At 42.3% G+C, this 27814-nt stretch overlaps 2 protein-coding genes across 2 annotated transcripts in view; one reads left to right on the plus strand and one right to left on the minus strand.

The window, feature by feature from the left end:
* LOC119179815 (uncharacterized) overlaps nt 1-23040 on the minus strand; it is a 31615-nt gene extending 8575 nt beyond the window's left edge. The window contains exons 1-9 of the mRNA XM_075868469.1: nt 22806-23040; nt 21251-21532; nt 18899-19067; nt 11685-11858; nt 10151-10240; nt 8315-8480; nt 2356-2476; nt 1734-1819; nt 945-1140 (exon numbers count right to left, since the gene is read on the minus strand). Of these exons, the coding sequence (XP_075724584.1) occupies nt 945-1140; nt 1734-1819; nt 2356-2476; nt 8315-8480; nt 10151-10240; nt 11685-11858; nt 18899-19067; nt 21251-21532; nt 22806-22947 (1426 nt within the window). The 5' untranslated portion in view covers nt 22948-23040. The remainder of the gene's footprint in view (nt 1-944; nt 1141-1733; nt 1820-2355; nt 2477-8314; nt 8481-10150; nt 10241-11684; nt 11859-18898; nt 19068-21250; nt 21533-22805) is intronic.
* A 191-nt stretch (nt 23041-23231) lies between these two features.
* The window catches only part of LOC119180305 (ATP-binding cassette sub-family C member 10), a 46200-nt gene continuing 41617 nt past the window's right edge, over nt 23232-27814 (plus strand). The window contains exons 1-2 of the mRNA XM_037431466.2: nt 23232-23484; nt 25155-26487. Of these exons, the coding sequence (XP_037287363.2) occupies nt 25189-26487 (1299 nt within the window). The 5' untranslated portion in view covers nt 23232-23484; nt 25155-25188. The remainder of the gene's footprint in view (nt 23485-25154; nt 26488-27814) is intronic.

Genomic DNA, 27814 nt, shown 5'->3' on the forward strand with positions numbered 1-27814 from the left:
AAATCTACCATATTTACTCGTGTAATGAATGCACTCGCCTTGCATAATAAATGCAACCCCCCCCCCCCCCCCCCCAACTTCAGTCATCAATATTTCTATTTTTTCCCCCCAACCCCCTTCAACCACCTCCGCTGGCTCACCCCCCCCCCCCCCCCCCTTCGCCCATTGCTGCCTGCCTATTGCTTTTCCTTCTATCAGTGCATGGGGTCCCCCATCTTATTTGTGCACCACAGGAGGTTCACCAGTGGTGTGAGTGTAGAGACAACCCAGCTGATAACCACCCAGGGAGGGAAGGTCACCAAACTGCCCACACCACCCAAGGTCACTCACTCCCCGCGAGACCCCCCCCACCCGCTCCCCTTTCCTTTTTAGCCTACTTTGTTTTTTCCACTGTTGCAGTTAAATAATTGCCAGAAAAGATAGCAGCAAAGCATTTGTATGGTGTGAGTGAGGGGGGCAGCGGCTTGGGGACAGCTTGCAGAAGATAGTGCCATCAACCCCCAAAGATGAGCAAAGTGCAACAAAGAAGCTGTTTCCAAACAGTGTACATGTATGTAAATAGTGAAAGGCTATGTGAACTAACTTTTTTTTTGCATTACCACATTTTTTCCTTCCCCTGAAAAAATGTTCATAAAATTCACCCCACGTAATAAACACACCCTTCAACCTTGCTCTGATTTTTCGAGAAAAAAGTGAGTTCATTACGTGAGTAAATACGGTAACCTATCGTACAGGCATTGATGATTGATATGTCGGGTTTAACGTCCCAAAACCACCATATGATTATGAGAGACCTTGTAGTGGAGGGATCTAGAAATTTCGACCGCCTGGGGTTCTTTAACGTGCACCCAATTCTGAGCACACGAGCCTACAACATTTCCGCCTCCATCGGAAATGCAGTCACCGCAGATATCGTACAGGTGTGATCAAATGAAGTGGCATACCGGCATCATTCCCAATGCTGCCGAAAGAGTCAAGGGCAGCTTCCACGAACTGTGGCTCAGTCGACACAAGTTGACGCTGTAGGGATTCGCCAAAGGAGCAGAGGGCACCGCATGCCCTCCAGTCGAAATCTTGGCTCGCACTTGAGAAGATGACGCAAACAAATGTCAAGCATACCGCAAGGGCTTGCTTCAGTGCCTGCAAACACAGGTAGCAGTGTCAGGATGAAGCAAAGGGAAAAAATCAAGAGCACTCTTCCTATGGGGAAAATGGCAGCACGTGACGCTTGACATGCATTTCTGACCTACTGCTTTTCTATCTGTCTTTCTTTCATCGAATTGTACAGTGCTCTCCTCGAACTTTTCCTTTTTTCCATAACAGAAAACGGACCTTCATCCACGTTTTTAGCAGCACAATGCTTCAGTGGCTACAGGTAACAATGACGGCCACATGTTTACAAGCAAGAAACAATGAAACATAGCAATGTGAAATGATGAATGACCGCGATCAAAGACGAGATTGCCAAATCTGAAATGGTTGATTGCCAATGCACCTACGACTGAGAAAGCATAAATTATTGGAGAATGAGACACACAAATATGCATGTGTCTGCACGCCTTAAAGGGCAACGTTTCTTTGCACTCACAGAACCTGGCTTTTTTAGGGTCACACTTACAAAACTACTTACACCTGTGAGGTAAGGAAAGTGTGACTTGAAAAGTGTTTCAAAATAAAGCGGGGTCTCCCCTTAACACATAACAGAAAATGATGCAATGCTATGGTCTACTTACATGAGCTGACAAATTCGGATCACGAAGGAATGGTGCCAGGTTATCCAGATAACTTCTTAATTTCGTTGCATCTGCTTGCACAAGATCTGTTGATAAGATAACAGCTGGCTGAAGAATGTAAAAAATTTAACACACACACACTGGGGGGTACTTTCGTACACAAAGTACACATTGGGCCGGTAGACCAAGTACTAACGGCCATTTACAAACCAATTTGAGGTCTCTGCGTAAACTGTGTAATTTACTGCAATGCTTTAAAGCTGAAAATTACTGCAGATCGCTGGGACTCGGCCAAACGCATTTTCAACCGCCCATTCACAGAGCGACATGTTCTGCCCACCTGACGTTACCGTGACTGCTGATACAATTGGCTGTGGAACACAGCACAGGCCCCGTAAAGGTAGAGCTTAGCCCCGAGTGCTCGAAAAAAAAGGAGCTGAGGTAGATAAAGGTGAAAAGCGGAGCAGAGGAGAAATATTTACTTATTACTCGTAGCTCCATTAAAAAGGCGTGTTTTCATTGAAATATGGTACCAATGATTTGCTCCAGTTGTGGTCGAATAAAAAACAGAGTGTGAAAAAAACGTTTCAGGGACCGTACCAAAAGCGGATGTAACACTTACCAATTTTTTCCACAGTAAATGCAAGGCACTCGAGGGCGACGGAAAGCAGCCGTGTCACCTTGACAGCCGAGGAATTCGTTAAGAACTGCATTATCTTGCTGGCCACCATTTCGTGAGTTGCCTAAAATAATTAGATGAAATTAAGTGAAAATGAAGACATGGCACCTGAAAGCTTTTTAAAATTCCTTTATCAATTTCAATGAAGCTTGTTGAGTTTATGTATCATTATGAGCTGATTTCAATTCTACAATTACTTTTCTGGTAACGTGTACCGCAGTCTTTAAATTCCAGGTGCCATTTTGGGAGCTATAGTTTGCCTGAATTCATAGAGGTACAAAGTAAATGTGCAAGTCAGATTGACCTGGAATGAGTACAAAGTGCAATAAAACAAAAATGATCATTTTAAGCACATTTCAACAAAAGTTATGGTATGTTGAATATTTGTGACTGAAATTCCAGCTTGACGTTGACTGATTGGCGATGGTTCAAGATACCATAAGTCCTGCTCAAATAGAGTTGTAACATCCATTTTTGTTTTCTTGAACTCTGTACTCATTCCAGGTCATTTTGATGTGCTTATTCACTTCGTGACTCCCTCAGTTTAGACAAACTATAGCTCCCAAAAAGAATGTGGAATGTATATTTTAAAATCTATGTATTATAATAAAAAAATAGTCGCATACTTGAAACCTGCACACAAATACACATAAACTCCACAAGCCTCATCTCTATCGATGAAGAATTAAAACAAAATTCAAGACCCGTGTTACCCAACCCCCTTTATTAATTCTGAAAGCAGGTGTTGCAAGGAACAAAAAGTTTGGGTATAGCTGAAAAAGGTCAATGAATCACTTGGTGTGAAAACGCATTGTGTGCCAAGCAGAAACTGTGGTGAACATGTCGGCTAACTCTTGCACTTGTGCCCGGCAAGAAGAGTTTAAAAGTGGAGTGAAATGTTGCCATTTTCTCAGGTGCCCTCCTTTCATGCTGAGGCCCATGCTCACTCTCTGCAGATATGCTGTTTCACATCAAACAGCGCACAATTGGCCTACATAAATTAATAGAGGCGCGCTTCTTGCCACGGGGTGTCGCCATGCGCCGAGCTCCATGGTGCGCTACGCAGTAAGCCACATCCATGCACGGAAAGCTCTATGAAAGTGAGCGATCACATTCCATCTCGCACCCCCAAGGCGATGAGCAGGCTTGTACAAATACTAGTTATTCTTGGGTTCGAAGTAAATTGGAATAGCAGATATCACATATTATAAAGAAAAATGAGCATATTTGTCATGACCTAACTAATCTGCACAGTATGATTTTTTTTTTAATTTAGACAAGCCATGAGCAAACGTCATTCTTTCTGGTCCGAACTGAAGTGAAAGCAGCTTTGAATAGCAGCAGGATTTGACCTTTGGTAGAATGCAGGTGACAACCAGTAAAGTATGCTACATTTTAAGATTTACTATACTTAGTGCATATAAATCAATATAACAAGCTATTAACCTTAAAAAAAAATTATGAATCAATGCATGGGCAATGGGCAATATGATCATTTAACCTTGCAATGAGAGTTCACAGCAATGCGGAATTTTTTTGGAAAGGTCTATTTTCGGTAGAGCACTCCTCCACTGCAGTGCAATTGCCTTTACAAAGAGGTTACATTTGGTTTATACTGGGTGATTCCACGTAAGATTGAACAAAGCATGCCCGGTCAGCCTCCTAATTTTGTCTCAACATTTTATGGACTGTTGCCTGATGAATGGAAACAAGAGATCCGCAATTGGCTTTGTTGGAAAAATTTTTCGGTACAGTAAATCAATAATGATGAAGAGGTGGAGTGCCCCACTCACCTGCGCTGCTGTTTTTTTCCAACTTTGACAATGAATTACACAATTGATCGATTGATTTATATGTGGGGTTTAACATCCCAAACCACTATATGATTATGAGAGACGCCGTACTGGAGGGCTCCAAAAATTTCGACCACCTGGGGTTCTTTAATGAGCACCCAAATATGAGCACAGATGAATTACACAAAATATATTGAAGCTATGAAGCATGGTTTTTGTATGAAAACACGGCATGCGGTGGTGGCGACCCATGCGAAGCGGGCCCATGAACACGAAAAAAATGCTATTTTCATCATCTTCTTTCAGTGATGATGTTTAGAGTACAGATGTATATTTATCTTGAGCTCGAAAGTAAAGACAGAGATCACGGTAAATCGAGTAGCCGCTCCGGTGACGGCTCGGGCGCGAACATTGCGAGTGCCCGCCAGTGAAGCCCGCGTGCCCTCGTTATTCCGCGTTTCTAAATTTTCCACACAGTCCCAAAGCTTCCTGAGGGAAATACCGCAAAGGTGCTTGGCTACACAAGTGAAGAAAGATGTGGCATCTATAACTGTTTAGTTTATAAGGTTTTTAAATTTTATTAGCGGCAGGTAGCTGGTTTCCTGTGTATTGTTCAGAAATAAACTTTATTTCGTCGATTTGACTAAGTATGTGATGAAATTAATTTTTCAACATCGACTAGCTACTTTTTAGAACCAGATTCAAAATTAGCAATAATAAAATAGGCACTTTCTGATTAAAAATTTTCGAAATAAATGAGCAGTTCATAGGTTAATAACACTCCTTAATAAAAAGATACTATCATGCTAACTTCAAGAAAACAGCATGCAATAAAAAATTCTGATGACAATTAAAAAAACTATTTTTGATATTTGCTAAGTTTTCGCCATTTATTCTCTTGCACATCAGCTTTCATAATCAATAAAGACATGTTGCATAATGAGGTTTAACTTGCAGTTATGGCCCGTCGAATAATGCCCTTGCGCAAGAATAGGCACTTGTAGATCACCCTTCCTGCTCTCTAAGTGTGTGGAATGCAGGCCTATACTTTAGGTTTTTAAAAAGCAAGCAGCACCAAAATAGCTGTCAGCTGCCCTGAGGATGCCAATTTCAAAGTTAATCGGTCACGGGAGCAGCCATGAGTGTGGCCTTACCGAGCAAGCAAGCGCGCTCAGTCTGGTGTGTTCCAGGGTAAAGGGGGCTCGTTTTTAGTCCTCAGATTGCGATACAGCCGGGGTTGCTACAAAACTGTTGACTATTGGGCGAGTTGGTATTTTGACATAGAAACCATCGTGAGTTGCGGAACAAAAGCACCAGTTGTTTCTTGTGTGTCGTGGTTTCATTGCGCTCTCACGATAGTATCTAAGCTGGGGGTAACTTCAAAGCATGTGCATTGGAGCGTCAATTTTTTTTGCCTTTCACTTGCATCACAGCCACACGTTGTTAGCAGAGTGAAGACAGGAATGCAGACGTAGCAGACATTGTTTGCGCATTTTGTGTGCTCGAAGTAAACACAAACATAAGCACGTCTACAATACAAACTTGTATATTTAAACAAAAGCGCTCCAAGGTGACTGACGCAACCTGGGCATGGCTGTTGGGATTCCTACGCATGTGCTTGGTGCGCAAAAGAGAGGCGATCAGCCAAGGTCACAAATTTGCTCGTTGTACCTCAAGTTCCCGGTCACATTAAGTGCCCACACAAGAAACGCTTCAAGGTATTGACATGAAACTTAGATAGCCGGATGGGCATGCCTATCTCAGATGATGGCAGCCGACGACTTGTACTGGTTGTGCGCACAGTCCGCTGCTCGCACTTCATTTGACTCCAACAGTGCTCACGCTTTACTCTGCTGCTGTGCGTTTCATAGTTCCAAAGTACAGCTCAGAGCGATGTTATTGTGCAGACTACCATTCCAAGCACAAGAAGCTCATTGCAAAGAAACGAACTTTTCGTGGAGTTATATGTACATCACACCTTGATGCCCCAGTACCTCAAAGAAGCCCATGCATACAACACTGATTTATAATCATTAACTACCATGTTTATTACTGCTTTTTTGCAGCAGCCAAGACATAATTACTCAATACAACATCATGCCGAATTGAAAAGCTGTACTCGATCACAAATGTTATGCAATCTTCAAACCTGCATGGTGTGCTCAGTCTTTCACAAGGGCCTTATTCGATAAGCCCTCTACGCACTGGAACACACCGAACTGTGCGCGCTTGCTTGCTCGGTAATTCCACACTCCATGACCAGTTCCGTTACTAAATCATTTCGAAATTGGCGTCCTCAGTGCAGCCGACATCTACTTCAGTGCTGCTGGCCTTTTAAAAACCTGAAGTACATAGGCCTGCATTCCAAAGAATGCAAACACTTAGCGAGCAGGAAGTCCAATCTGCCATTGCCTATCCTTGTGCAAGGTCATTATTAGCAGATGTAATTGCAAGTGAAATCACATTATGCGACATGTTTTTACTGAATGCAAAAGCTGATGTGCATAAGTATAAAAAGTTCAAAAAATATCAAAATTGTTTTTTTTTAATCATCAGAATTTCTTTCGTACACTGTTTTCTTGAAGGTAGCGCAATGGTATCTCTTTATTAAAAAGTGTTATTACGTAATATAGGCTTTGGCAGTTTTATGGATAAGCATGCTGAGAATGTAGTGCAGAATTTGGGTCGTACACCTTTTTTGATACAAGGACCCACAAATTAAACCAAATGTTTTCCAGGCCGATTTTAAGATTCTTTTTAAACATATCTTCACTGCACAGAAAAGCTATAAATAACTGAACACAAGCAAAAATATACATATGTTTAGCTAAACAAATTTGAGGTACATAGCTTTAATATATTTCTTTATTATATTTTATGTTGTATATCATCACCAAAGAATGAAAAAACAGCAGAACAGGTAAGCGTGGCACTCAACCTCCTCGTCCTTATTGATTTACTTTGCATAGAGAAAATTTTTATTAGCAAAATGAATTGCCGATCTATTCGTTTCACTTATCAGGTAAAAATATATAAAATTTTTAAATAAACTTAATTGGCTGACCGGCCATGCGTCGCTCAATCTTAGAATCACGCTACTATATGTTGATTCATTCATTTCGAATACTTTGATATTTCGCATATTTTAAATTCGAATCAAAACTATTTTGACTAGAGTAATATTCATTTCGATAATGAACTAGAATATTCGCACAAGCCTAGACGCTCACTAAAATAACTTCTTTACCCCAAGCCATCTATCCCTGTGTAACTTCCAACACACTTGTTGAAAGTTACACAGTTACAACAATCATATGGTGGTTTTGAGTTGTAAAACCCCACATATCAATCAATTAGGGTGTTGAATTTTTTGCAGATGATGAAAGCCTTGTACTATGATTTTTTTTTTGTATAAAATGGTTCAAGTTAGGAAAAACATTATTTAAAAACTTGGGAGTGATTTCCGATGTCAGTATCACTCAGAACTGCGTAATGCTCAATAGTATTTCAGAGCTTGGTATTCCTTGAAACATGAGGCTGCGCAAAGCGCCTTAACGCAGTCCACATACATTAAACGCTTGTCCGTTCTGTTCTTGTATTTTGGCAAACACACACAACATCTTCTTTGCGTGTGCAGCCTTTGACAGAATAAACCCACTAACTAGAATAACTCCTCAGAGTCTGCGATAAACAAGCTAAAAGCAGCGCAAGTAAAAATAGAAATCAACTTCTACCACCCCTGCAATATAAAATGCTGATAAATATAAAAATCAAGCTTTGCGCACCTTCAATGTGATAACACAGCGAAACAGATAGCACGAAAGGGGCATTGCCCATCAACATTGCTGCCGAACGCTCGATGCACTGATGCTCAAAATCAGTTCTGTTTATCTCACGACGAGGGTAGCAGCACCTCCCAGTAAGCATTCACTGTCATTGTGGCATAAAATTTTAAGCGGAGGTTTGAAAATAACCGTACAGCCAAGACAATGATGGTAATAAAACCGCCACCATGCATGTAAAGCAAGAACACTCAAAGGGTTAAAGGGAGATTATGCTGTTTGCTTAAAGAAAAAAAATAAAATGAAAGGCATTTTGTTTAGACATACCAAGTGTGCAAAGTGCGGCAGTGCTCTCTTCAGCTCACAAACAGCCGCGGACTGCAGCGCCCTCACTTTTGACTTGTTTCCAAACTCGGACTCTGTTGTGGCTATTGGACTTGTGAGGGTTTCTGCAATCTTCCGTTCGATTTCCACATTTGCGCATAAATGAGCACTGGTTCAAAAGGGGAAGCAAAACTAAATCACTGATGTCATGGTAGAATTGCTGAAGTTGCTTGAAAAACCATGCACTGCTATTAGGACAATGACTCTGTGCTTTTTTCGCTGAAACACTTCACTAAACAGCGTATACAGTCGAAACCCCCAATAACGAAACCCCGCGAGTACTAAATCTCCGTGGCAACGAAGTATTTTTGGATCCCAGGCGAAAGTTCATAGAAGCCCATGTATTACGTATCTCGTGGCAACGAAATGTTTTTGGACAGCGATCCCGCATTAACGAATTTTCTGGCACGGTGCGTGCCTTATTTTACCCTCCCGCCAAAAGTTAACTGTCGAAAATATGCTCGTATGCGTATATAGAGTGCCTCTATCCCTGACCAAAGGCTGGGGGAACTTCGAGCCGTCGACATCGACATCCCAGATGTACTCACCGTTGATGCATTCGTTGGCGCTGATGACGATGTAGTCGTGTACGAGGAGGTGGCCGATGAGGCCATTATCGAAAGCGTGCGTGAAGCTGACGACACCGAGGACGAAGAAGAGATGCATGCGGAGAAACCCAACCCGCGGGTTGTCTTGGATGCGCTGGACACCCTTCGCTCCTTCTTTGGCGCACATGATGACAACATAGCAATGGGCCACTTTTTCCAGTGCAAAGGGAGAGCTTTGAAGTTTTTGCATGGCAAGGGTGGGCAAAGTAAGTTGACCGACTTCTGGCAATAAATTCTCATTCTGCTGGCAGTATCAATGTTTTTATATCTCACACTCGCGGCAACGAGATTCTCGCGAAAACGAAATTTTTCAGTTTCCCCAGCGATTTTGTTATTGCGGGTTTCGACTTAAAACATTCCTAACGTGTAAAAAGGCTGCTGTCAATATGTGAGACAACTATTATCTGACTGCATGGAGCAGAAAACTGAATATATTACACAAGTGAGCTTTTATTTAAAAGCATCGCAAATGTCATGTATATGCCATCACAGGTATTACAATCCAACGAAAAGCCTTACATCACCATTATGACAACTTCAGCTCTTGTATTCGCTTCTCTACAATTTCTCTCTTTCATTTTCCTGTTGTTGCTTTTTTCCCTTTTTGTAGTACTATGCACCATTGTTTCTTGCTATTTACTATTTGGCTTTCTTCTTCTTCTCCCCCCCCCCCCCCCCCCCAGTTTCTGTACAGCAAAAGTCTGCCACTATTACGACCTACAGTTGTTTGCTGTGGGCACTTTCATAAACGAAGGACAGCAAGTGATGATATGTGAAGGCAATAGATCATTAGCCACATACTTACACACCCCCCAGGTTTTTCCATAAATTATATGTTCGACACATGGAGATATTGGATCTGCAAGGTGCATTTTTTTTTTGCTTCATTACAGGAGCATTTGTTAGAAATTAAAACTTAACTTTATTTAAGGTGAGTCCCAGTCTATTAATTAATGTAACTTGAATCAATCCATCTAGAACTGAGCACTATGGTGTCAACAGCGCTATTGATATGTAAAAAAAAAATATCTTAACAACACACCATTGCATAATTCTAGCTCATTTAAAATTCTTGGCATTTTTGCAATCAAGTCACTCAGCAAATGTGTTAACTTGTATAGAATAGACAGATTTCAACAACAAAAATAATATTGCAGATAAAAGAACTTGCCTTTCTGCAATAAAGCTGGCTGCAAACTTGATGCTGACAAGTTTGTCGCTGCTGAGTGAATTCATTACTTCTTCAAAAAAGCTGTCATCCCTGGTGGATAGGAAAAAGGACCGTTATAAATGTTTTGACGCGAACACATGACTATCAATCACTGCACGTGATTCCTTTATCTGGAGTATGCAAAGGTAACTACATATTAATACTGTCTCAGTATGGGTAATAAGAAATATGACATGTAATTAATGTAGCCGGATAGCAAACGTGGCTATCAAGGGCTTAATCACTTTTCCAAAAATTTACAAACACTTTACTGCTTTCTCTGAATCTGTTGCATGCAGTAGGGTATTTAAAACATGGTGCCAAAAACAACCGAAAATTCACCATGTTCCCACTCACGATATGGTCCCTAGCTAATGCAACAAGTGGGCACAACCACTATGTGGTGAGTGAGCCTGAAAAATATTCGCCAATTTCATGAATAGTGCATAGTCTTAGAGGTCAGCTTCTGCATCATGTAAGCATTAGAGCTGTGTTATGCTGGCGACATGAATGTCTGAAACATAAATCATGGTCGACATGTTCAAAAGAAATCAGGAAGGGGAAACACTCAAGGCAAGCCACTGATATTTGATGAATCTGAAAAGTTTTTGAAGCAGGAGGGTCACGGGCAACAGAATCCACTATTAAGTCATTTGACAAAAGATAAGTGTTGCAGGGCCCCTTTAAGCAATGATAACCTAAGAGAGCACCGACAAAATACCTACTTTAAAGGCGAGATAATGAGTGAGTTAGGCTTATATAAAAACATAGAAAACATCTACGAAATATGAAGAGCAAAGACAGCCTAGAAACAAATTTAAAATAAATTTCAAAGTGCATGCTGTGTGAATGAGCAAGATGACCTCGTGATGCCAATATCGACGCAGTGTCAGCATAGACAAACCTATGTCATGAATTTGTATACCGTATATTATGGGATGGCAGCGAGGATCCACCCCCGCCTGATCTCCTGACCCCTCCCTCGTCTAAGGCGTGGGAAAGTGTACTCCGTAATACAAGCCTAGAAGTACAGCTCCGGGCCATACAGCAAGCCGAGAAAGTGACGGCCCGGTCCTCTGTGATTTTTTTTTCCCTTAAATAAAGTTGTTTCTCTCTATATATATGGCTGGTCAGTACAGAGTGCAATTGTGTGCACCCTCGTGTGAGGCGTCCACATCACAGTTTTGCGTATTCATGTGGCCAGCTGTATTTAACGAACTACTGAAACTGCTCCTGTTTCGCTCGGTGCTTTTCGAAACTAAAACTGTGACCAAGCATTCTAAAACAAACTTTCAAAATAAATAACTGTTGTGCACTCATGCAAACAAGGTTTCCAGCCGTGATGCGCAGTACATAAGCTACCTATTATAGGAAAAAAAAAAGACATGGTGCAAAGTTTTTGTGTCAATGCTCTTTTAAACAACTGCACAAAGTGGACACACCAAGTCAGAACTGGTCATAAAGTTCAAAGTAACAAGAAGTTCTTTTTACGCACTGCATAGTAGATGCGAGCTTGGCGAGAACGTCAGCAGCTGCACCGGATGCTTCGGAGGACGACATCCAGGCAACACAGCAGCCAAGGAGGCGCTGGTGGACATCAGATTCAGAGGAAAGCTTTTTTCCGAATTCGGCATCCTTTTCAAGCAAGGAACGAATGATGTGCAGACATCTGAAAATAAATATTGGCATGTGTAGAAACCTCTATTCAAGAACTAAGCCAGTGTAGGTAGAACGTTATGAACATTGCTATTTACTGAAAAGCGTAAATAAACAGGACGAAACAAAGGCATGTGGGACAGATATTCAATCACTCAAAGAACTAATGGAGGCATTTCATATCCGAGAAGCATGAGACCATATGTGTGAGCCAACCATCAGTGCACCTGCTTGACAACGAAATAACCCCTTCTACTATTTGTTGATAACGTGCAACTGTTGCAATTGATACCCATGGTGTTAGTTAATTTTTTGCTGTTGGTAATCCTTTTACTGACTGTTGACTGACTTCACAGGTGCACCCACATTTCAGCATGAGAACCAGCGCTAGATTTTCCACGGACATGGAGCGCCACCCTGCTGAGTGAGGTCGGAAACATTGGGCGTATGAACAAATGCCACCGTGCAGAAGATCGGACAAGGAAAAAGAAGCTTCGAGACCAGCGCTAGCGCATTGTATTCACAAATGCCGAAAACACAGAAAGTTTTATTAACAGAAAAAAATAGTCCAGAGCATGTGTAATTCGCTCCCTTCGGTGTCGATTTCAAGCAATGCGCATGGGTTGGTGTTCTGCAAAATATCACAAGCATTTTAATTAAGACTTGCCTTGAAAATGGTCAAGAAAGCACATGAAAACTTAGGTTGCATAAGCATCGCGTCGTAACACACCATATTTCTTCGATTGTAACACGAGCACGATTGTAACGCGAGGGGTGATATTTCATTAGGTTATGAAAAAAAAATAGAATTTCGGTACTCGGTATGAGAGGGTTGATTTTAGGAGCGAAAATCTGAGAAAAAAAAAAAACTCGCGTCACATTCAAGTAAATGCGGTATCATATCTGACTGTCATGTGCACAGATCCAGTCAGTCAGGTTAGAAGATGACTCCTAGAAAAACAGTGATAATCTACACATGTTGCACTACTGACCACACACTGCATGTCAACTACGGAACCACCACAAAGCCAATTACCACCAGGTTCTTCAAAGGAATTTTTTAAAATATCGGGCTTAAATAACGGCCAATCGCATGCTTGAGAACGGTCTGCAGATGACAGTGAGTCGACTTCGTTAAAGCACGACTTCTGCGACATGTTTACATTTCTGGTAACACCACTAATCTCCGCTTTACACTGGCCTTTAGTGGGAAGGTTGTCTTAGACATACATTGCACGACTCGCTGTCAGCTTCAAAAACTTATTTTAAAGACTGCGGTAAGAGCATTTTGTGGGTTCATGCTAGCCACTGAACACACCGTAAAGGAAAGCGTGTAGTGAAACAGCTTCTGTAATATATAGTGCAAGAGCTACGACTACTAACTACGCAAGTGATATGTTCTCAATCAAAACACCTGTAACTGGGCCGAATGTTAACTCAGTGCTGCCTGAGAAACTACTATTTTTACATCAATGCGGGTGCATAATGAGTAACCTGCACACAACGTCGAGCTTCGCAAGTGCTATTTGAACACACTTACCTGCAAGTTTACTTTCTTTCACTAAGGCACAATGCAACTTTACCAATTGAATTTAGCACTGACAGGCATGAAATTAAGAGCCCAAGCACCAGAGCAGAGCGTTTCGTAAAAAAAATATGCTGCCACAATTGGGGAATCGTTGCTAGTGAGTCATGGCAACAAATAGATTTGTTTACATTTTTGGATACTACTGCGATATTCTTCCAAGAGTACAGCAGAATGACTACTGTTGATGAATAGCTGGTCATAGCAACTCTTTACAAGGGTCGTGTGGTCTTTCTTACCCGCAATCAGGCATGAACTGGTTCGAATTAGTTGATCCTTACTGCCTCCTGTATGCAAGCTGCAGAAGAAAGCCAATCACTGTGGAGTAATGTGATCCAAATCTAGCTTAAAAGGTTAGTGACACAAAAATTTTCTATTGTTAGCTTCATGTAAAAGGTCAAGCTCTTGAGAGCCTATAAAATGCACTGTTAGCGTGAGTAAGACTTCAAAAAATTAACTATATGTTCTTAAAAGCTAGCTCTGGTTTTTTCTCAACTCCATGACATGCTATGAGCTTCTCCTTGCATGCCTGCTCAAGACCTCGTGATAATTTTACGATTGCTCCGCTGCGTGGCTTTGTTTTTGATGCACAAGCAGCAATTCTGTGTGTTTGGTGTCTGATGTCATCACAACTACGCATGGTGGTGCGTGAAGTAACCAGAATTGATACTGTAGCCTAGCATCATGCTAGCATCAATATCAGTAGATGTGCTACACAAAAATTGACTATGGCACGGCGACAGTGGGCACGGCGGACCAGCTGCGGGCATGTGGCCTCACAAGCCATTTCTCTGCTTAATGCAGGTGCTCGTTTTTGGTTTGACCGAAGCGACGTATCATCCAAACTTCTGTTCTACCGGATCTACAAGCTGTCAAAACGTGCCTGTTCCTTCCACGTGGTTTCTTAACACGGGATCACCGACGGAGGCTTATCAAGGAACCTTTCTTCTCATGCCAGCCTTGGTCACACCCACGTCAACCCCGGCGCCACCTGCACGTCATGTGACATCGGTCGACAACTCTATAAAAGGACGACTGAAACTGCACACCTTCAGTGGGCATGGCGGACCAGCTGCGGGCATGTGGCCTCACAAGCCATTTCTCTGCTTAATGCAGGTGCTCGTTTTTGGTTTGACCGAAGCGACGTATCATCCAAACTTCTGTTCTACCGGATCTACAAGCTGTCAAAACGTGCCTGTTCCTTCCACGTGGTTTCTTAACACGGGATCACCGACGGAGGCTTATCAAGGAACCTTTCTTCTCATGCCAGCCTTGGTCACACCCACGTCAACCCCGGCGCCACCTGCACGTCATGTGACATCGGTCGACAACTCTATAAAAGGACGACTGAAACTGCACACCTTCAGTGGGCACGGCGGACCAGCTGCGGGCATGTGGCCTCACAAGCCATTTCTCTGCTTAATGCAGGTTAGTTATTACTCTGCTTCGTTCAAGAGCGATTACCGCTGCCTTTTGGTCTTGCCGTGCCCACGGCGTTGTGCTAGTATCGCTTACGAAATGTACTGTGCATGCTTGCTTCTATTGTGCGGTGATGTTGAGACAAATCCAGGTCCCGACATAGAAAAAATGCTGCAAGAACTACTGGTAGGACAAACCAAATTGGTTAAAGATGTGGCGGCTCTTAGAACACAGCAAAATAACATGGAAAAGATTTTCGCTGATTGGGGCCGTCGGTTCACTGAATTGGAAAAACGTGCTGCTCGTGTAGATGATCTTGAACGGACCGTAAAATCTCTAGAATCCAAAATTGTGGACTTAGAAGACAGGAGTAGGCGTTCTAATCTGTTGATCTTCGGTCTTCAAGAGGAAGCCGGTGAAACGGAAACTGAGCTTAAGCAAAAAGTTGTTACCGATATATTTTCCGAGAAATTAAATGTAAATTGTAGTTTGATTGGAAGAATCCATCGTCTAGGGAAGCCGGGTAAACAAAGACCAGTTATCATTTTTTTTCAAAACTTTAATGAAAAACGTGATGTTCTAAAAAACGCCTACAAGCTAAAAGGGACAAGCTTTTCCGTACAAAACGATTACTCGCGTGAAACACTCAGAAAACGTAAATTGCTATGGGACAGTGCGAAAGCAGAAAAAAAAGATGGCAAGAAAGTCGCTTTGATAGACGAGAAACTGCGAGTCGATAACGATTACTTTATATGGAGCGATCCCACCAACAGCAGGGTTAAAATTCATAACTATCGTAGCACTTCAAAAAAGGACTGACTTCCTCCACCTCGTGATTTCCGAATTTTGAACATTAATGCACGAAGTGTTCTTAATAAAACTGATAAGCTCGAAGCGGTTATTCTTGGGCATAACCCACACGTGGTCGTCATCACGGAAACTTGGTTGCATGACGAAATAGATGATACGGACGTTTTTCCCTCTGATTACCGTGCTTTCCGTCGCGATAGGCATACAAGGGGTGGTGGTGTTGCTGTCTTGGTGAGGCAAGATATCACCGCAGTTCTCCTACGTCAGACAGCTAATCTTGAAACGCTTTCTTTAAAAATTTTATGCCGTAATACATCTTTTCTATTATTTGCTGTTTATCGAGCCCCTGATTCCCCTCCGCTATTTCTTCAAGATCTGCATGAACACATGGCATCTTTTGTACACAATAAAATTTTTTTAATAGGTGATTTCAATCTACCGGGCATTGACTGGATTCGCGGTACATATAGCGCTGATGTGAGCGTAAACAATGAACATTTGCGTGACATTATTTTGATGCATAACTTACAGCAAGTGGTTACTGAGCCTACACGAATTAGCGCTGCTTCTGCTTCAATACTTGACCTCATATTTATTAGCCAGACTTTTCAAGAGTTTTCTGTTTCTGTTGAACAAGGCATTTCTGATCACGAACTTGTGGCTTTTTCCTGTACCATCGATCTTCCCAAGTCTACTAGTTGTAAAACTGTTTCTGTAAAGGATTATTCACGTGCCAATGATGAGAGCGTACTAGATTACCTTGATGATAGTCTGAGTGCTTTTGGGGGACATGACGCTGCTAAACTTTGGGACGAATTTAAGAATATTTGTATGCACTGTATCGACAACTTTATTCCAAGCAGAACTAAAAAAACATCCAAACCTACTCCCTGGATGACGCGTGAGATAGTGCATGCGAAGAGAAAAGTCAAACGTCTGAGACGACGGGGTATTTCTCGTGACGAAATCGTACCATGCCAAGCTAAATTAAACGAGGCTGTTAGGGCAGCTAAACTTCGTTACTTTCAATTTACCCTGCCTAACTTCATCCGAACTGCTCCCAGCAAGTTTTGGAGCTTTCTCAGCAAAAAAAGTAAACCAGTTGACCATATTATGCACGAGGGCAATCCTGTCGTCGCTAAACAAGAGATCGCTGTTCACTTCAATGCTTATTTTAATAGTATATTTTCAAACTCGCCTGTTCCCCGTTGCCTGAATCACACATTGGTGAAGGATGACTTTAGTTTTGTTTCTTTGCCTGGCGTCTTTTCTATGCTGTTGAATATAAAAACAAAATCATCACCCGGGCCTGACAACTTACCAAACGTGTTTCTTCACAGATACGCCGAAATGCTATCGCGTTTTCTTGTTATCATCTTTCGTGCATCACTATCTTCAGCAGTGCTTCCGAACGACTGGCTATCTGCTCGTGTCATTCCTATCCTAAAGAAAGGCGATCCATCATTAGTTCAAAACTACCGCCCCATATCACTAACCTCCTCTTGTTGTAAACTTTTAGAACACATTATTGCTAACGAAATCACTAGGTTTCTTGATGATCGAGCTATTTTAACTCCTATGCAGCATGGATTTAGGAAGGGCCTCTCCACTGTAACCCAATTAACTACTGTAATTCACAGTCTCGCTAGCGTTGTCGACAAATCAGGACAAACTGACATCATATTTCTGGATTTTAGGAAGGCGTTTGATCTCGTGTCACACGCGAAACTAATCGAAAAACTTGTTCATCTGGACGTTCCCTCATACCTAGTAAATTGGATTTCTGCTTACCTCACTAACCGTAGGCAATTTGTTGCAATTGATAATTGCTGTTCGAGTGACCTTGCTGTTACTTCTGGAATTCCCCAAGGAAGTGTTCTTGGACCCTTATTGTTTAATATATACATTAATGACATAGTTGACTCTATTACTGAACCTGTACAGATAAAATTATTCGCTGATGACTGCTTACTCTTTAATGAAATTACCTGCCAGCAAGACCAAATCACCCTAAACTCTAACCTTCAAAAAATTTTAACATGGTGCGAACGCTGGGACATGCAGCTTAATATTGATAAAACAGTATTTATGAAAATCACCAAAAAAATTAATAAACTTTCGTTTACGTACAATCTTGCATCCATGCCTCTTACAGAGGTTGATGAATATAAGTACCTGGGTGTCATCATAACTAATAATCTCAGTTGGAACTCCCACATCTCTCACCTTTGCGACTCAGCCTTCAAAAAACTCTGCTACCTCAGACACAAATTAAAACATGCTCCTCCCGAGACCCGTCTAACCGCTTATACCTCTCTTGTCCGTCCTAAGCTTGAATATGCAGCTATCGTATGGGATCCTTACACTAAAACTAACATCGATGCGCTAGAAAGGATCCAACGTAAAGCAGTAAGATTCATCTTCTCCAAATATCGCACCAGTGACTCTCCAAGTGACCTAATGGCCCAACACAACATTCAGTCCTTGCAACTAAGAAGAAAAATTCACAGGCTTAAATTTCTATTCTTACTGTATAAAAATAAATTGTCTCTTTCTCCTGAACCTTACATAAAGCCTCTCACTGCTCGCCGAACAAGACATCGCCACTCTGCCACATTAACGCCTTACAATACCAGAACCAACATCTTTAAGTATTCCTTTTTTCCTCGAACAGTAGCCGACTGGAACAGCCTACCTCTTAGTACACTCAGCAACACAGACTCTATCGCATCCATTTCATCTTAGATCTAGCCCTTCCTCTTTCAATACAGTGATCCAGTATTTTACTAACTCTTTTGTACATTGATTAGATAGTTCTGTATTGTTTATCTTCTCATATTGTATATTATTTTTCTTTGTATCACATTTCTTTTAGTGCTCATTTACTTGTTAGTAGATTCACTTTGTTGTTGCTTTGTATAGATCCTACTTGTATATATTCTTGATATTTGCAGACTTTGTACTTTTGTTCGTACTTTTCCCCTCCTGCCTGGGCCTATTAAGGCCTGCAGTATTCCTAAATAAATAAATAAATAATGTCAAAATAAATTACCTCATCGGCATTTCCCGAGTTTGAAACTTGCTGAGAGCCGTCTCCATAGAAAGGAAAATTGTATAATAGAGTAAAGCCAGGTTCGAAAATCATTATCTGTGCCCCTTTAATCCAAATCACCAGCACAGCACTGTGTGACAATGATGCACGAAACACCATTATAAATGGGCATAAGTGTTGTGCTTGCCTTTTACGGTGTCTCGGCGGTAGCTCCTCAGTCAGAGTCCTGTTTACAAATGCAGTAACTTCACTTTTGCTGAAGTCCGACTCGAGGAACGCAACAAAATATGCCTCTGCCTTTCCCTGGACAAAGACACTGGCTTCCTGAAGGCACTGGAATACCTTTGACGAGACACCTAGAATGTAACGAGATTAATTTTTTTAGGCATCATTGTTATCATCAGCCTGACTTTCCCACTGCAGGACAAGGCTTTTCCACTGCAGAACAAAGGCCTCTTCCATGATAGCTAATCAAGCGAGTCCTGTGCTAGCTGCGGACACCTTATCACTATAAACTTCTTAATCTCATCTATCTTTGTCTCCCTCTCACGCATCTCTTGGAATCCAGTCCGCTACTCTTATAACGAGCAGTTATCTTGCCTTCTCACTAAATGCTCTGCTCGTGCCCATTTCATCATGTGGATTCGGCAAAACACCACTTTGCTTTCGTTCTGCTCACTTCTCACCCCTTTGTGTTACACTTTTCTTTTTTCTTTTCCATGGCTCACTGCATTTTCCTCAACTTGGGTAGAAACACAATTCAAAGCAGTGATTGCACTGCTGAACGTCTACAATTACTTGACGAGATGAAGGAAAATGGCCACTTTAGCACGTGTATGTGCATGATTCAAAGGCTTTCCCTGAACCAGGGTCATGTAAATTAGACGTATTTTCAGTAATACATGGTCAAGTTATTGCTACAACCTCATTTCAATGCTATTCCTTTTTTACACATAGTAAACAGTTCAAGTAGTATTCTGCTTACGTTGTCACCATGTTTGACTGGCCACAAACTGTGAGATGCTCCATATTTCACCAACACTGCTATCACTGAACCGACGCTGAACAAAGACAATGTTGTTTGTATAAGAGCAGGCAGCCAATATTAGCCCAAGATGTGCCTCATAAACATATTGTGGGTTTAGGCATGCAAAGCCCCAGAAGTATATTAGATCAATTAGTCAAGATTGAACCGCACAGCAGGGATGATAGTTCAATTTGGTCAGCAGTCACAATCATCACTCGCTGCCATCATCTAACAAGGCAGACATTCAGAAGAGGTCAGAGGTTTGAAGAGATGAATGTTCTTGAACACGGGGTGATGCTGGAGCCAATGTTCTGACATGTGGGCTTGTCTTCTTTACCAACACAGCAGATTCAAGGTTTTTCCATCAGAAGCAGACAACACTACTTGTTAAAACTTTAGTCTCTTTCCACCTCGCAATGACAGAGACTAATTGCATTAATTTACGTATTTCATAATATCTATAGTGCCAACCACACAACACTGCCTCTTGTACAATCATTTTGCACTTCATGTAACTGGAATATCCCACTACCATAAAATCTTGAGCAAAGCACCCCTGCCCAAGCAAGTGCCCCCTTTCCCTTTTGGGCGATTCAATATATTTGCCAATAACTAAAAAAGCCCCCCTTCCCCCCCCCCCCCCCTTTTTTCTCAACCTGTTCGCTGCTGCGCAGTTCCATAGCAGCGGTTCTCAGGAAACCAAGCTCTCAGAGCTTTTTAGATATGTGTGATACCTCAGGGTTGCATTTGGAGTGGGCACAAATTGTTGCAAGACTTGAAGAATGTCTTCCACCCCTTGTCATGACACATGAAGTTTCACACATGAATTCCCTCCAGTTAAGTAAAAACTGTAAATGCAAGTGTATCCAATAAGGTGCTTTATTAGAAGCACAGGTGCACATTCTTCTTCGAGCATCTTTAATTTTGGCCCGTGATCGAGCAAGACCCCCACTTCAAATCTTGCCAATTATCTTTTGCTGTAGGGGTGGTGCTGGCTCGGGATTTCATGGACAGCTTCCAATGCATTTTAAGTAGAACCGCTGCATTCAGTTTATCCGCTTTGTAGCGGGCCATTATTCAGCAGACTGGCATTCCGGAGCACATCATTACCACTTGTAATGCCACCAATTTTAGGGTGGGGGAAATGGCTATCTTCTCTAATTACTGGCACATGATTAACTATGACACAAAGATGCTACTACTTTTCAGTGTTTAATACTAACAGTGAATAAACATTGCATAACAAGGTTTTAGATGCTCTCGAAATTACCTTTACTCATGTAATCCCACCTTCTAATGTAGGAGCCTATGAAACAATTTGAATAATAGCAATAAAATGTGGGCTCCAGCAACACCTGCTGTTCAAAAATGTTTTTTATTCATGTGCCCTGCTAAAGAACGAAAGATGCCCAGAAATGCATTGCCTTAAAATAAATAAATGGATAAATTTGATTGACATAAGTTCCCACTTAATACCGGCATTGCTAAGGCCAGGAAAATCAAGTCACATACCATGCTCAATACACCAGGCTCGACCAGACTGGTGACTGAGAAACGATGTCACGGTTTCCAGATACGACACCTGCTCACGGGCACCGGCGTTGTCACTAAACTTGTCCAGGGCCTTCAGCACGCAACTGTCGTCAAGAAGTGATGTGAACATTGTTTCAAGCTTTCCGAAGACGGCAATGAGCCGAAGTGCGAAGCAAAGGGATTCGGATGTTCTAGGCACTGCAAGTGCCTTTTCCAACTTGAGTAAGACATCGCAGCCTCTCCACAGCTCCGTGCCGAATTCTGAAATTTACATAAATCATTTAGCAACAGTGCTCTAGACTTTACGAAAGGGATCAAGGACAACCACTCATCCGCAAAATGAAGCTTCAAAAAAAAAAAAAAAATCATACAGTCTGTCCCAGTAGATCAGTGGCCGCGGTGCTTAATTCCTGACCTCAAAGTCACGGGTGCAATCCCATATGACACATATAGCACTTGTCCATGCACTTTGGGATGAAAGGGCACATTAAAGAACACTAAATGGTCAAAATTTCCAGAGCTCTCCACTACAGCATCTCTCATTCATGTTGTAGTTTTGGGACACAAAACCCCAAATATTGTTATTAAGGAAATCTATGCGGGTTCCTTGAAAAGGAAAGCTTCTTAGATTTATAAAACAGGTTGCGGTACAGAGATCGAACCCAGGACTAACGCCTTTCAAGGGCAGTCACTCTACCTAACCAGGAAACTAGGAAGTGGCAGTGTGAATCAGTCAACAACTTAACCACTAACCCTCGGGCAGCCAAGGAAGGTTTGAATGTTTGTCCTCAAGACTGTTGCGCATAATCTGGCAGATTGGCCAGGAAAGCATATCATAACCTTTCAATGATAACTACAGTAGTGTTTATCATTATAGTAATGAAAATCTATAAAATTACAGAGAGAAAGAAAAAAGAGCATAACGGCTCTCGTAAAGAATTTTTGAAAGCTCGAGCAGACCTAGAAGCTGTGTTTACATAACCCCAACTAAGTGTAACGTATGTGTTACATTTTAACACGTTTTAAAAATTACTTCAAGAGTATTTATTAAAGCAAAGATTGATGCGGGATACATTGAGTGGCTTGAATAACACTACAAACCGCATCAATACGTCTCTGTGATAACGTCCCAAAACGGTGGCTCTGAAGTGTGGTAGAGTTTTCGCAGTTAAACATACCTAAGAAAAAGGAATAACTAGAATTCTTCTTTTGAGTAAGGACTATCTGCAACATGATAAGGAATATACGGGAGTCCCATGAAAGACGGTGCTTCACCTTAGTGCGTTTCTCTGCGGAGCAGCACGAACCAATCGCGAACTTATAGTGAATAAATAATATAAGTTTGGATGTGACAGCAGACTGCGTAAATGCACAGCTCACGCACACAAAATGCTTCTTATTATGTTTCCACTAAAGGTTAAAATATACTTTCTTTTGACGAGTTATTTATGGTGGGAATGGGCTATATTCACTGGGAAACAAACATCACACGCTTTGCAGCGCACTACACAAAATAATAAAAAGCTGATCGCACCCAAGTCCTGTCGCACGCTTGCATCGAGGAAAGTGACAAGTTTCTCAACCAACGTATCGTCGACGTCATCCTTCAGCTGTCGAAACAGTAACAAATCGAAGACGGCATTCCATTTTTCCAGTTTCTCCGCGGGCACTGGCATGATCGTGAACACGAAGAGCAAACAGGCCTTCGTTTTATGAAAAGCTACACTTTGTTCGTATGGTTCATCTTCAAATGCCGCTAAACGACCGCCATTAACCGAGAGTGTTAATTAAGGCAAGACGCAAGTTTCATTCCAAAATTACAATGTACAGGACTAATTTTGCACTTATAAAAATGATATTATTTTAAAATCAACAAATATGTTAAAATTTATTGTTGAAGTGTTTGTTTTGTAAAGTTAATAAAGATAAATACTTACGAAACTGAGGATAGCGCAATAACCTCATTGCTGGCAAACGTATGATCCGACGAGCAGCAGACGCTATTCACAGCCGGGTAGTTTTTTCTGCCCATATCGTTCTTAAAAACTTGTGGTACATCTGACGTGTGAAGCAGTTCCTGATATCTCGCGATGACGCTCGCCAATACACAGGTGCGAGTTGTTCGGACGGCGACATGACGCGAAAAGCGCGCTCCTGTCGGTTTTCTCGGTCGTCGTGTCTCCTAGCTGCTTCTCAGCAGTTACGGCTTTTGGGTAAGCGATGTGTTTCGTGTTGTTGCATTTACAGGTTGCTGTGTTCGTTTTTCTGGGCATGGTGACTCGGCTTTCGCGTGCACGTTGCGCGAGCGTGTGTTGCGCGTAAGCATTGACGCGATCGCGGTGATTTCGGTCGTGTGTGTGGGTGTCCTGTGCTTTCCCTTTCCTCTTGTTTTCAGCGCAAGCGGGCCGCCCTAGCTGTGTTTCGCTTCCACGAAGGGTGGCCACTTCGGTTGCTTTGACTGCTCAAACGGCGCTCAATGAGCTTCTTTAAACGTATATATAAACTGAGATAACCATATTTGCCCGATTGTTTATGTAGCGGTAGTCTTTTCCCACGGAGCTGGGATAAAGCTCATTTTGCGAGCATTCAAGCTGGAATATCTCTGGCTCGTTGTATAATCCCGCGCCAACATGCATTTATCATATCTCTGAACATATACCACAGGTTGTTTGCAAACATTCTCTGATATGCCGAAGTGACAGCATCTCTGTTCCTATAAAAAATACCTTCTCCAGAGCATACCGTGCGTTAGTATCTAGGCTATAGTTGCCGCTTGTTCCTCAAACCACACTTCTAATTGTTTATAACTGCAAATGTGCGGTTAATTTTGCTACAGATATATCGAGATGTCCCAACAGGTCTTGAACTTTCCTGTTGTCACTTGTATTCTCACCTGTTTGTTTATGTATGCCCAGACTTCTCGCAAACTGCGTATCAGGTTCATATAGTTTCACATGATCCTGTTTTAGCTTCTCTACAACATTCAGTATTCGATTAATTTGCTGCTTCTGACTTACGCCGCTCAAGTTTCTATACGAACATCCTAACACTACCTTAGATTGGGTGGGTGCCTTCTAAAATAGTTGATGAGCTGTTTGAGATCACAGATAGGTCGCAAAATTCTCACTGCTAGCTGTACTGAATATGCCGCCTGAGATAGTCAAGAAATGTTCTTTCTACTGTCACATATGTGTTCTCATAGTTTTTACGTATTTCCTTTGACAAAACTTGGCTCTTTTTTATTTTCTTTTAATGCAAGACAAAAGCAACGTATGGGTCCTGACTGGGAAAAAAAATGCAGAATTTTACGCAATGTGCCTGCAGCTGGCTAAGTGGCCAATGTAGCGGTACTTGTGTGTAGTTGTACTTACAATGCTGGCATAAAGGCCGTGTCATTTACAAGCCGCTACATGCTAGCATTTTATTTTTTTTATCAACATTTTATGCCTTTTTTGCCACTGTCCTTACAATGTGCCTCCCTATGTGGTTATTCTTAATGGTCCTGTACAGCATCCTCATGTTTCAGACAGTGGCAAACTTGCATGCTTTAATTTACAATTAGTTGTACAACCATATAGGTTTATTTATAAACTTCTTCCGCTTCCCTACATGCATTTTGATTTGATAGGCAAGTGGTATTTCAAGCAGATTAGGTAGAAGTTTGAAAACTTATCAATTTTGTTGTAGATCAATAGAAATATCTGTCCGGTTAGTTGATTTATTATTATCAAGGTCCATTTATATTTCAGGCTATGTTTGGAGTGGAAGGTAAATTAAGATGAAGGGCTACCTGTGTAGCTTTCACCACCTATAGCTTGTTCATTTATTGGGGCAAAAGAACATCAAAATTTATGGCGACATATTTTGCCTTGATTTCTTGCAGAAGCAGAGAGGGAAAGCTGTGATCAGATGAAGCGATGAACCTTTGGGACGCTTTCTGTGCAACAAATGATGGCACCCTGGTCGTCTGGGAGGGTAACCGTCTGAGCCGCTGCTTTCTGGATCTCCTTGGAAGTGCTGTGCACATTCTAGTCGCGGTCATCAGCATCTACTACGTCGGCATCCGCCAAATCTCCCTACGCCGTGACCACCAGCTCGTCCACCTGCTGCCATTGACATGGCGGATCCATCTTCGCAAGCTGTGCTGCTCCGTCTTCCTGCTGTGTCCCATTGTTCACCTCGTCATGTCCCAGCTGATACTCGGCGAGGTCATGGCACCCTCAACGATGTTCAACATTGGTGCTGTCATCCTGACCTGGATGGTCCACTTCTTCTACCTGCAGACACTGACAAACCCACTGCCACGACACCGCCGGTTCGTTGGCGAGGTTCCTGTGATATTTGTTGTGGCCATGTCCGGATTGTGTGCAACGTTTCGCGTGTCTGCGCTCCTTTCCCTGAGTGAGTCAGATCATGGCGCTGAACTCTCGTATTGTGCAGACTTGTACTCGAACATTGCAAGCGCGCTTGCCTGTGCCTTCTACCTTACAGCTGCCATACATTGCTCGAGCACTGCAGGCGAGACACCGCCGCAGACGAGCCAAGAGTCACCATCATCCATTCAGAGCTACGTTCGTCTGCTCGAAGCGGATGACGAAGCCCAACAGCTCGGCACGGCGGAAGACACGAACTTCTTCTCGCTCCTCACCTTTTGGTGGGTCGGACGGTTGATGCGCCGTGGATACCGGGGCCACATTCAGGAGCCCGATGACCTGTACGACCTTCCGGTCAGCCTGAGACCCGAAGAGGTCGTGCGGGAGCTCTACCAGAATGTTGACGCCTCCAAGCCCCTTCCCAGCCTTCTTGTGCTGTTCCACCGGTGCCTTGGAAAGCAGTACTATGCCATCGGAGTTCTCAAGTTCCTTGCAGATGTCCTGTCATTCGCCAGTCCTGTCTTGCTCAACAGGCTCATCATGTTCCTTGAAGAAGGACCTGGTCAGGGACCCGCATGGTCTGGCTATGCCTATGCGTCAGGGCTCACGTTTGCATGTCTGGTTGGTGCATTCCTGTCCAGTCATTACGGCTACCTGGTGTCGCGTGTGGGTCTCAAGGCGAGGGCGATTGCCGTGGCACTGGTCTACCAGAAGACACTGCGTGCCGATGCGACGGAGCTGCGACAGAGTTCGTCGGAAGCACTGAACCTGATGACCACCGACGTTGATCGAATCGTTGGCCTCTTTCAGAGTTTGCACGAGGCATGGAGTTTACCACTTCAGGTCAGTTGTCTGACACGCTACATTAGAAAGCCTCTATTTATTTCTAGAAATATGTAATGCATTGGATTGTATAATGCAACTGCTTTGAGTAGAAGTGCATCTGCTGTTTATAAGTACAATCGCTAGGCTAATGACTATGTAAAGGATTACCAACGCTTACAACAATTGCTAATGTGAAATTCAAGCGCAGTTGTGCATGTGTTGATTTTGTGCGTTCCTTGGCGGCAGCGGCAATGACCTTCTCTATCGGTGGCGTGAACTGCAGGGTTGCACCTCTCATTGTTCAGAGAGTCCTGGTAAAAGTGTGACTTAGTATTCAAGTCCATTGGTCTTTATGGATGACTAATCGGAAATTCAAGTGTAATCACATGGCTCCCAAGAAGTACTATGCTATTTGGATCACACATACTATATTTAATACTATAGTGCTACGTAGGCAGGAGCTGTGGTGATGAGGTTTTCTTGCAGCGATATCAACGGCAGAACCCTTCTTGTCTTTCACCGTCCTCTTCATGTTCGCTGTGATGTTTCACTGTGCATGTTTTATTGATTACGAGGCATGCCAACATTTAACTCAAGAACAGACTTGGCAAGCTATAAACGCCATAGATCTCGGGCTTTCATCCCCTGAGGAAGAATTCCGATGGAGGCGGAAATGTTGTAGGCCCGTGTGCTCAGATTTGGGTGTACGTTAAAGAACCCCAGGTGGTCTAAATTTCCGGAGCCCTCCACTACGGCGTCTCTCATAATCATATAGTGGTTTTGGGACGTTAAACCCCACATATCAATCAATCTGAGGAAGAATACAGAGCGACTTCGAAACATCGAGTCATCCCGATATATTTTTGGTTGGAGTTTTTTCATTCCTTCAGTGTCTGTTGCAACAAGGCAGACTCTTGCCAAATGCTCACCTTTGATAATACTGTGAAGGTACAGACAGATTAGTGAAAAGACGCAACTCGGCAAACGCGTGAATGGATCATTTAAATGAATAAAAAAACAATATGAATGGCAACTATTGAAATATGGATTGCCACGTCCTCTAAATAATTTATGTAGAAAAACAACATTATAGAAAAGACTACAAAAAAGCAATTTTTGAATATTTCTTTTACCAACATGCATAACAATACTACATAAATGCATTGTTTTTTGTTTGGTTACAATGTTGAACTTATGTTGTTATATTACATTTTTATAGCATGATGACCATGTACTCTAACTAAACTGCACCCTATGTTTCATCTTGCTGTCATTCATTTTGTATCTAGGACATAAACATTAAAATTGTATTATAAAATCCTTTCTTTACTGCTTATTGTTGCAT

This window comes from Rhipicephalus microplus, chromosome 7 (assembly GCF_043290135.1).
Source record: "Rhipicephalus microplus isolate Deutch F79 chromosome 7, USDA_Rmic, whole genome shotgun sequence".
NCBI lineage: Eukaryota > Metazoa > Arthropoda > Arachnida > Ixodida > Ixodidae > Rhipicephalus > Rhipicephalus microplus.